General features: G+C 42.4%; 1 protein-coding gene across 1 annotated transcript in view; it reads left to right on the top strand.

The window, feature by feature from the left end:
* Positions 1 to 659: 659 nt before the first annotated feature.
* The window catches only part of acss3 (acyl-CoA synthetase short chain family member 3), a 33,956-nt gene continuing 23,129 nt past the window's right edge, over positions 660 to 11,486 (top strand). The window contains exons 1-8 of the mRNA XM_070991636.1: positions 660 to 1,189; positions 3,089 to 3,233; positions 3,920 to 4,108; positions 5,156 to 5,290; positions 6,602 to 6,742; positions 7,456 to 7,536; positions 7,916 to 8,011; positions 10,526 to 10,677. Coding sequence (XP_070847737.1) covers positions 870 to 1,189; positions 3,089 to 3,233; positions 3,920 to 4,108; positions 5,156 to 5,290; positions 6,602 to 6,742; positions 7,456 to 7,536; positions 7,916 to 8,011; positions 10,526 to 10,677 — 1,259 coding nt within the window. The 5' untranslated portion in view covers positions 660 to 869. The remainder of the gene's footprint in view (positions 1,190 to 3,088; positions 3,234 to 3,919; positions 4,109 to 5,155; positions 5,291 to 6,601; positions 6,743 to 7,455; positions 7,537 to 7,915; positions 8,012 to 10,525; positions 10,678 to 11,486) is intronic.

Raw genomic sequence — 11,486 nt, 5'->3', positions numbered from 1 at the left:
CAGGACTGGACAAGCTGCCGCTGTGACGAAACCAGAACAGGTGACCCGGCTTGACACCGGGCACTTTGAGCTTTTAGCATAGCAGTTGTGTTCATGTATATCCTCGAACAAGGACCTAAACACATTCCCTGATCACTGAAGCAGAGGTGTTTGCATTCTGAACATGAGAAGGCTTATGTACTCCAAGTAGTGGAGTCTAACTGTACTTTTTACTCCACTACATCTTTAGTTACTCTGAGTCTCTTGGCAGATTCAGATTAAACCTGCTCATAAATCCGTGCACTATTATAGATTAAACCACTGAAGTGATGAACACATTAATGCATCAGTAAGTAGAATTTGCTAACAAATAATTCTTCATTGGCCCATTCTGCATTTTAATTACTGGTACTTTAAATATAGTTTGATGCAAATACTTTTGTACTTAAGAAAGATTTTCAGAGGATTTTTGACTTTTTTTTCTTTAACAGTTACTCAAACCAAAGAGTGGAGTATCAGAATAGTTGATAACTAATCGACCGTTTACACACTTTCCTTGCACAACTTCTTGTAGTGTGCCACAATTGCTCATTTTTCGGCAGAGTGCCGTTCACAGTGCCGCGTGTTTATGAGTTGTGTAACAGGTCTGATTATTTGTTTCTGGCTCAAGGTCAACCTTCATCCTGAATCAACAACAGCCAGTGTGTTCGCATTCCTTGAGAGAGCTGTAGGCGAACAGTTTTCTGCAGGAGGCTTCTGTCCCTTTACGTGGCCCCACGGATGACGTCGCTCTGGATTGAATAGCAGAAGCGGTCCCTTTACCTGCAGGAAAACAGCGGAAGACCGAGAAACGCCCGAAAGTTCACTTTTTTGAAGTAACTACAGCTGCAATGCACGTCCAAATAAAACACTTTCTGAGTCGCTGCGCCCCCCTTCAGCGCAAGAGGACACTCGGGAGGAAACTGTGGACACTTTCTGCTGCACAACAACGTGGCGAAAGCGCAGCGGGATCGCCTGCGTCTGCATACTTCCACAAGCGTTTCGCACCGCAGTCCTGCAGAAACTATGCGTCCGACACGGCGTACGGCCGAGCTTTCACCGCAGCGAGGGACCACCCAGAGAGGTTCTGGGGTGAGGTGGCACAAGAAATTAACTGGTTTGAACCGTGGAGTAAAACTTTGCACGTTGAGGATCCAGTGTTTCCAAACTGGTAGGTTTCAGAGTCACAAGCAAGCAACGCAGCAAGAAGCGTTTTTCAGTGCAACACTTTCATATTTCAACTGTGTTTGGGAAAAAAACAACTTGCGCTTGACTGCAGCCTGTGTCTTAAAGAAATTCGGAGCCTATCCCCATTTCTCATGAACCGTGAAAGTTCGTGATCAGAATAAAAAGAAAACTGATTCGTTTTTGAGCGTTACATGCTAACATTTGAATAAAATCACTTCATTACAATTCACAAACTCTTCGGGCACCCCCACCCCCCAATCACATCAGCAGTTTCTTAGCACCGCCATGTTTGTAGTTTAAGAGGTCTACAGTATTTGTAGTCCTATTTTCACGCACCCCAGCCCCCAAAGCCTGTGTGTATTTACACTTTAGACTCGTAAATTGTAATTCTGTGTAATCTGTTATCCTGCAAAAATGCATTTGAAACTTTGAGGGAAGTTGCGGGTTATAGTTTCCTGATGATTCAGACTGAAAAAAAAACCCCACCACAGAAACTTACTGTACGTAGTTGATAGATATTTATTTATTTTACAGTTGAACAGCCGGAAGTGACATTTCTCATTTGTTTTGTCGCAACAAAGAAAGACATTGACGTTTTAGTTGCAAATTTAAAGTAATTGTAGGAAAAATACAAAGAGATTAACGTACGTAAGTGCTCCTAACAGTAAAACAAGACATTTTGGGGACGAGTCTTTAAAGAGACCTGAGGAGCGTACCGTTTCGTCACATCCGGTAGCCATCTTTGTTTGGCTCGGAAAGTTTGGTAAAGTTATTACACGGTTAAAATTAAAGTTTTTTTTTTTGTCTTCTACATGGATAGGGTTGTCTTAAACAGTGTTGAAATGTCTTCAAACATGGTCAGTGAAATTACATGCTGTTTTTTTTAAGTTTTTGCTGTATTTATCGTTGAGAAAATTAATGCTAGCTGATCAGCTAATGCTAGCTAATCAGCTAACTCAAGTGTAAGTAATTAGGTAACGCTAGCTAGTAGCACAATACTGGGACTTTGGAGCCCTGCAGTGTTCCAGCTACTTCTTTCTTTCTTTCTTTCTTTCTTTCTTTCTTTCTTTCTTTCTTTCTTTCTTTCTTTCTTTCTTTCTTTCTTTCTTTCGGCTCTGCACCTGCCCTGTTTGGTTTGAATGTGTATGCCAACTCCTATTTGCATAACATGGGGCTCCCCATAACTTGACAGTTTCTTAAAAATCTTTATATGCTACTTAAAAATAATTTCAAAGGCCTTATATTATCTGTTTAGGAGGACTGAATGTGTTTGCACTTGCCTGATGTTCTTGGGGATAGCAAACATTATTAGCATGCACGGCAGCCCACGGATACCTTGCTGCCATAACGCCATAACCATAATGAGGTGAAAATGAAGATGTTTTTTTGTTTGTGTTTGGTGGGTGGTTTTGCCACCATCTAACATGACAGCAAAAATCAGAGCTGTCTAAATCTGGGACTGTTAAAAATGAAGGACACAGCCACCGTGTCTCTCTGGCTTCCAGAACAGCAGTTTCCAGACACCATCTGCTCAGTCTGCTTGCTGCTCTTCATCCATACTATATGCACAGCACCAGAGTGGAAACTGTCCATTTATCAAGTGCATTAATTTGCTGTGTGCTGCTGGCAAAGGCAGCCGCATATGTTTTCCTGCAGTTGATTTCATTTCTGTTTTTAGGTAAAAGCAAAGAATCCTACCATCCAAAAATACACTTTAAGAACAGTATGTCTCTACAGATATGTTGATAGAGACTGTGGCATAGGATATAGTTTATTCACCTTATTTATTCATATTATCTGTACACACGTTTAAAATATATGTATGTGTGTATTTGATCTTTGAACACTGTCGTTGCTTGTTGGTGGACTGTGTCTCTGTCAGGTTTGTTGGCGGGAAGTTGAATGTGTGCTACAATGCTGTGGATCGTCACGTAGAGAGCGGCCGTGGGGAGCAGCCTGCCATCATTTACGACAGCCCGGTGACTGGAACGAAACAGATCATCACATTCAGGGAACTTCAGGACCAGGTGAATTGTATTTTTAAAAGCACAAGTCACAGAAGTCACAGAACCGAACAGCATAAAGCACTGGATTAGTCTTCTTGTTAAAGTCTGGTCTGGATTGCCAGGATTTGTGGTAAAAAATGTATTGTGAGGCGTGCACCCAACCTCTGAAATTAAAATCTGCCAGCGTTGCCATGACGATAAATACATTTTCCATCCTTCGACAGAAACAGTTGGCCAAGTTTTTCCTCAAAGGCAGCGGGATTGAAGCAATGCTGGCATGGAAGACAGCAAAACACAATAATGAGAAGAAAAGGAAATGATTAACTTAATTGGCATTTTGGCAGTTGCTTCGGTTTAATCAAGACTAAATTGCACACAGTATAATCAAAATGTATTCTAAATGAACAGAAGTGTAGCTAACCCTAACCCAGAGCAAAAAGACACATAATTTAATTTGCAAAAAACAGAGCGTTCTTTCATTTTTCAGTCGATGTTCAGTTGAAGGTAATCAGTGACATTAATAACCCGACAAACCATGCACAAAATATTTTTTTACTGTCATTGGTTTCTGTTGATTGTAGTAGTCATGACCAGTTATCTATAACAGATTTATGCAGACGTTTGAAAGAGTGCAGTGTGAACTTCACCATAATTCATGCTGACATACATGAAGCCCTCTGTATTGTCTCCTCTGTGTCTTCTTCCAGGTGTCGAGGTTAGCAGGAGTCTTGGTGAAACATGGGGTACGGAAAGGAGATCTGGTCGTCATCTACATGCCCATGGTACCGCAGGCCATGTTCACCATGTTGGCCTGTGCCAGGATTGGTGCTCCACACAGCCTCATATTTGGCGGCTTCGCATCGAAAGAGCTTTCTGTCCGTATCACTCATGCCAAGGTTAGAAAATCCTGTTATTCACCATGTAGTTGAGATTTCTCTTGGCTTTAGCCACGACAACATACAACATAATCTTTATTATCTAAGTGTCACTCTTCAGTACCTTTGCCACTCGCTTGAGCACTAAGGACATGTAATGGCCTTTTTTGTTTGTATGTACTTACGTGTTGCAGTCTGCAATTAACAATTCCATGTGGCATTCACCCTGCAAAACATGTGAAACACTGAAAGCCGGAGGTGCCTGAGGCTTTCTTCTGTTCATCTCAAAATGAATCATGCTCTGTGGAAAGCACTTGGCTTGCCTTTTCTTTTCACAGCCATACACTCAAGAAGGATGTCAGTGCCATCTGCACTGAGATTCTCTTACAGGGAAAACAGTAGGATTAATGAACCAGCCTGACATTTTGACAGGGACTGTTTCTGAAGATAATGGTCTCCGTTGAGTGATGTGTTTATACAAATATACATTTGAAGAAATACAGTATTATTAAGTATTGCTGCCAGCTACTTGATCAAGTGTTTAAACTCTTATTGTTGAGGTACACTCAATTATTTTCAGGTGAATAATTTATAGTGTTGGCATAAGATCTGATCAAGGACGCTTTCCATGGAAATACATCTCCTTATGTAATTCAGCAGTAAAGTCGAGAAGAGGCAGGTGAATGGCCCTTGTTTAACCTTGCCGTAGCTCCTGAGCTAACCACAGCTGTGTGTCGGCATCATCTCCAAACTTTAAAGTCTGGAAAAGATACAGGAAATACTACTACTCCTGTAGGAACACCCCAGGTGTGTTGTGAGCCTGCTGCTTACTATGGAATTATTATGACATGCTTTTAATAAGGCTTATGTGAACTGAATTTGACTCGATGCTTGAGTGCTGCCACAGGCAACAGGCTCACACCGCCCTTTTGAAAATGCAGCAAAGCAGGTAGTTATGAAGTATGATGGGAGCCCTGGCTTCTGTTACTAATACAGCTATAGAAACATATCATGATGCTATAAGTTCTTTACATTTTAACACAATTTCTCACCTGATCTGTTTCTCAGCCCAAGCTGATGGTTACAGCCTCATTTGGCATCGAGCCAGGCAGAAGAGTAGAGTACATCCCTCTAGTGGAGAAGGCCTTGGAGCTGAGCTCTCACAGGCCCTCTAAAGTCCTCATCTACAACAGGCCTCACATGGTAAGAAGCTCAGAGTATCATAAAGCTCAATCTGACAGCACAGTGTTGTTCCTAAGCCTGTAGGTTATGTGACAGAATGTAAATGTATCTGAAATATGGTGGCCATATGTAAATCTGATTAGTTTAGTCACGGTATGGCTGCTGTTAGGAGAAAAGGTTTCCCCAAGGCGGAGGGATGCCGGATCTGACCGAGAACAGAGCTTTTAGTGATTGGAGTGAATTTCAAGCAATAGATTTCAAAGAATGATTTCCTAGATGCCACTGTTACAAATCCTGCCACTGAATCACAAAGAAATGATCTAGTATAGCCAGTTCAAGTAGATAAGAGGGACTGAAATAACGTGTGTAACGAGAGCGTTGGTAGCTGAGGAATGGAGGTTGCAGCCTGTTGTAAGCAGCCTGGCACAGATCCAGTTTGGAAGCAGGCTGAGCTGAGGCGAATGATTATACAGCACGCAAATAGTCATTAATGTGGCCTTTACACAAGCATAAAGAAATGTGCTGAATTTTAGACCCTGGAAACAAATTATTCTTTGAATTGATTGTACAGCGTTGCCATCGTTCTTTTCAAATTTCCTTCCTCCCATCAGTTATCAGCTACACCATTTACCTCAATCTGAGTCTGCAGTGTCCTTCAGTGAACGGTACACGATTTATTCCACTTGGTTTGGGTGCTCTACCAGTGGTATCTCTCAATGACATGGTGGACATTAGACTGTTATCAGTGAAATAGTTGTCACAGAAAATTCAGTGGAAACACAGTCCCTGTGTAAAATCATGTGAAGCTCCACTTTGACATTGGTGGTGGCTGCTTTATCAAGTACTGTATTCAGTCAGCATAAGGTTGCGGTACCGTGAGTGCGACTTCCAACATGAAAGCCTTGGTAAATCAGCAGAGTTTAACTCTAACTGGCTTGGCGACGCGATGGGCCAATGCGCTGTCTGTCCTCAAGTGTCTGCCTGGTATTAAAAGATGTTTTAGTCTTGAGCTCGTTCGCTTAGAACCAAAGAAAGATGATCAGGACTCCCAGAATGTTTTAAATGTTAATGAAATTAAAGGTATCAAAGAGATTCACAAAAGTCGGAAGTGAGACAGGTGCCAGAGAGGTAAGGGCCATTAATCTGTGACCTGACATTATCTCTGTCGGCGACTACAACAGACTGCAGTGACTGATGGGAGAAAGAACTGAAGAGCTTAAACAGAATCGTATAAAGATTTGAAATCTGCAAATTTAGCATAACTCATATGAGCACCCATGAATATAGAGCAGTCACAGACAGTATGTGCTTCTTGTTTTTCTGTGTTTTTAGGATAAAGTGTCAATGAGTCCGGAGTTGAGTCTGGACTGGGAGGAAGAGATGGCCACAGCTCAGCCGCATGACTGTGTTTCACTTCCCTCCAACCACCCTCTCTATGTCCTCTATACATCCGGGACCACAGGAACGCCAAAGGTACTGACATGACAGGGTTAAGTTCAGCAGCAGGAGAAAATGGAAATCAATCCTTGATTCATGGAGTTATAGAAGTCATGTAAACACACATTCTCACAAAGGCCAGTTATGAGATTTTTCTCTGGGCCCTGCTTCTTTAAATGCTGTCAGGTCTGTGTGCAGCTTCTGTGTGACTCATCTGCTCTTTGACTCTGCAAAACAATTCAGGCCCAATCTAAACACCATCACTGTGACATAAATAAGACGGAGCGTTTCCACAGTAGGAGCTGGAGCTCATGGAGGAGGAATTGCCTGCAGGCTCTTTCAAATGGAACAAACCCCAAGCTCCTTTCAAATAGCACCATTTTGCCTTTGACCAACAGATAATATAAAATATCCACCTGCTGGCCGGCTCTTGAGCTTAATAGCTCTGTTATTGCCTGCTTCTTTTCTCTCTGACTTACTGTGACTTCCTGGGTTATTGCTGTAGGGAGACCATAACTTTGAGAGAAACTCATAATTGTAGACGAGGACACACTGTTTTGCTCAGAAATATTCATGCAGCACCATTAGCTAATAAAAGTCGGAAATTGCAGTTGGTCGGAGAAGCAGTCATTTAAAAACAAAATACAGCCGTGCATCGCGACTGTGCTTACATTGATGTTAAACCCCTGCCTCTTCGCCGAGTGCAATACCTGTCACTTGTATGATGTTTTTCTTATCTCGTCCCCCAGGGTGTTGTGCGAGACACTGCAGGCTATGCTGTGATGCTGAAATGGACCATGTCAAATATATATGGACTCCGTCCTGGAGATGTAAGGCAATAAAGCACCCTCCTCTCAGTTAGAGCCGTGCGTGAGAACAAAGAGCACGCGGGCAGCAGATAGAGACAGATTGTTCTGTACTTGAAAGAAGATTTGATCACCGTGGAATATTTATGGTAACTGAAGGGTCATAAGTTTTGCAAGTAGTATGTTTTGCTTGTGTTTTCATTTATATTTATCATTTATATAACAGAAGCTATTTGATTTACATTTATAGGGCCTGTAGATGTTTCTAACCTTAGCTTTTGAAGCTGCAAAGGGAACTGAAAGACAGTTTTAATAGAACTCTCTCTGCTTATTGAGCAACACTCATACATATACGTATATGTAGGGAGTCTGTACATATTTTACCTTTTTTAACCTGTTGCAGGTTTGGTGGGCAGCGTCAGACCTGGGCTGGGTGGTCGGCCATTCGTACATCTGCTATGGCCCTCTGCTTCACGGTAACAGCACAATTCTCTATGAGGTATGTCCCTGCAGACGAGGTTCAATGTTTATAACCGGTTACAGAGAGGAAATGCCAGAGCATGTGCAGTAAAACCCAAATTACACAACTTGCAAAGCAGTACAAGTCAGGTTTTAACCAGATCACCTTTGAGGTACTTTAACCTGCCTTAAAATGTTTATATATTTCACCTATGTATAAAACATTGATCTCAAAGAGCTGCATATGCTTATATTCAGCACACACTCAGCACCAGTAACCTGAGAGCAGTAAACATACACTACTCAAAAACTCAGAGGTGCTGAGATGTTGTAAAAAACAAAAAATCATTCAGAAATTTCATGTGGTTTAACTACTAAACCGCTAGACCTTTTTTCAAAGCTAGTGGTTGACATAGTGAATATTAATGAGGTAGGTGTCAACACGCCGTTAACAGTGACCCTCCCCACTGTTCAAGGTAATGGCCTATCAGTCTGGAATGTCACAACCTCCATGAGACTGATTTACTAGGCTCCAGTGAATATTACGATCTTGTTTTGCGTGGCAGGCAACATTACGCTACAGGAGCCGGATGTGATGATGACACATGCATATATCATCAGTGAGAGGGCTGCTCTGAACGAAAGGGAGCAAAGACTGAGAAAATAAGTAGGAAAGAATGAAAATTTTCAATTACACTAACTTAAGCTTACGGGTGATGAGTTGACTTTGCTGGCTGCAGCCTGCATGACATGATACAGTTTTCCAGTCTGCTGTGCTGAAGGAGGAGGTTTAGCCTACTTTCACACAAGCTGCTTTGTGACAGAAGTTTTAGCCATAGGAAACAATATGATATGCCGTGCCTGTGCAGAGTTGACGGAGGTAAAATAATTCACTTACTCATCGCAAACATCCCCGCTGGGATCGACTCGAAGCTCGACGTTCTTCCTCGCCGTCCTTGTCGCTTTCATCCGAGGAGAAGCTGCCGTCGTCGTCGCTGGCCTGCAGGATCTGTTTCAAGCTTTCAGCGGTAGAGAAGCAGCTGTGTGCCATCTTCCTCGCTCAGTGTGAGAAACAGCCCAAACAGCCTTGTTTATAGGAGTCAAGTCGGCTGCTTTCACACGGTTTCTGGCCTGATAGTGCCCCAGTAACCACTGCTGAATTATTACCCTGTTATCATATGAATAGGCTCGATTTGCAAATTGTTGGGCCACCAAGAGCTGCTTTTTGACTTTTGAAATGTGGGTGTTGTTTTTCTATCACGTGTGTGTGTTTGTAGCATGAAAACTGGCAGCTTTTCAAAGCGGTTTGCTGAAATTTCTGTTTTGTGACGCTGGTGGGGTTTCCAGCTCCAGAGGGTTAATGTCAGTTTGGTATCTGCCTTTGTTGGCTCTGCGAGCTTAATACATCCATATTTGGTTAATGACTCCGGTTTATGTCAACTGAGTTCAAGATGTGCTTTACCCTGTTGCCATTTTTGACTCTGCTACAGTTCACAGTCAAGAGTCAGACCACAGCTCTCTATATTCATCCCGTCAATATCTCAACAAAAACATCTCAATCATTTCCATGTATGGGAGCTTATAGTGGAATAGACCGGAACAAATACGTTCAGTGTATTTCAGCAAAGCGTTGGTTGTTATCCAACAGTGTCAGTTCAAAGCCTTAAGGAGCTCAGCGTTGACATGCAGCACACCTCACTTCTCATAAAGATGGGTGGTAAAGCAATAAACAGGCTTCAGTGAAATATTTTCTGCATGGTTGTATGTTTTGAACAGCCTCTTGATATTGATGCATCTGATTATTACAGGCAATTTGGCTTTGCTCTGAGAGTCCGCTACCCACTGGCTATGCAGGCTGCTTATTACGTGGAGGATTATTAGCATGTAACAAAAGCTGCAGACCAGGGCTGCGAGGTTGATCTTTATGCATCTTGCTGTGTGTTTCTTATGAGGGCCACTCTTTGAATCTGTCTTTGATCAGTGTTTGACACGTGATCAGTTTGATCAGCGTTTGCCACGTGAGACAACCAGCTCTTGTTCTATCAGCCTGTTTATCTTCAGGCAAGATTTTGTCAGCCCTTTGTCTTTCTTCTGATTAGTACACAAAGACAAATATTTATCCAGAGCAAATATGACAGCCAGAATTCACTACTGCTGTTTACCATTCTCATTCTTCTGCCGTTGTCTTCTCACTGGAGGGACAGGATAGTAGAATACCAGAAACACTATGGAAATTGTTGTTGGAGGCACTTGCCTGCAGGCATCCTTTGTCTGTATCTCCTCTTCTAAACAAACAGTGCTCCTATAGTACAACTGTGTTTTCTAATCCGTGGATGCCTGGGCCCATCTGTCTGCAGGGCATCGTATCCAATTTAAACAGCTGCTCTATGAATATTCATGCTTTGTAGTTAAAGGTTCAAGCAAATTTGCACTGTGGAACATTGTAGAAATATTGCTGTCATGTTTTTGATCTTCCATAAAAATCAGCTATTCGCTCTGGATCCATCTTCCAGTTTCTGCACTAACCAGCTGCTGCTGTCCTGTCTGTTTACAGGGAAAGCCTGTGGGAACTCCGGACCCTGGGGCGTTCTTTCGTGTCCTGTCTGAAAACGGCGCCTCCTCCATGTTCACAGCACCCACCGCCGTCAGAGCCATCCGCCAGCAGGATCCCCACACCGAATTTGGGAAAAAGTACCCCCTGACCAGGTGGATGGCAACGCTTTGCACAGCAGGACATTCCTGTTTCTAATAAATCCAGCCCTAAGTCAAGGAATACACTTTATGTTGTATCACAGAGATTAGTACTAAAGTGGCTAGTTGAGTAATAGATTGCTCAAGTGACAAGAATTTGATCGATCGGTTTGGTTCCAGCTTCTCAAAGGTGAAGATTTGCTGCGTTTATGTGATTATAATTTGTAAAACAAAGCTAAGCAACTTGAGGGATCTCACCAAGGGCTATGGAAACTTGTGATGGCCATTGTTTGCTATTTTCTGACATTTTATTGACTAAAGGATTGATTGATGTAGGAATAATAGTCGGTTTCAGCCCTGATGGTGATTGATCTCAAATGTAAAACAAGCCCACACACAAGTTTGTTAAACTGTTCAAACAAGTGCAACTGTGTATGATTTTACATTTTTCTGAAAGATGCTATAATCTTTTTAATGCTAAATCTCTGCAGACACTGGCTTTTGATTTTACATAAAGATGAATTTTTAGCCAACCTTTCAGCCCATCAGACTATGATCCATGCTCCCATCATGACAATTAACTGATGCATTGAAACCCAGAACTAATAATTAATGAATTATCTGCTTCTCCTGAGGAACTTGATGTGAGAACAGTGAGCACTACACACGCAGGCCTTAACCCTCAACTGTGGTTTGTTTGTTGGGCTTTGAAATGCCAAGAGTGATGTGTTAAAGCATCTCATGGCTGGCGGTGTTCTGCACAGCCTGTCCAGCCTCTCGTTAGTCTCCGGCCATCTGTTGATGCAGAGCTCTTTTCCACCTCC

The sequence above is a fragment of the Chaetodon trifascialis genome, chromosome 22, assembly GCF_039877785.1.
Source record: "Chaetodon trifascialis isolate fChaTrf1 chromosome 22, fChaTrf1.hap1, whole genome shotgun sequence".
Lineage (NCBI taxonomy): Eukaryota > Metazoa > Chordata > Actinopteri > Chaetodontiformes > Chaetodontidae > Chaetodon > Chaetodon trifascialis.
Note: the sequence above shows the minus strand (reverse complement) of the source record. Positions and strands in the feature narration are given on the sequence as shown.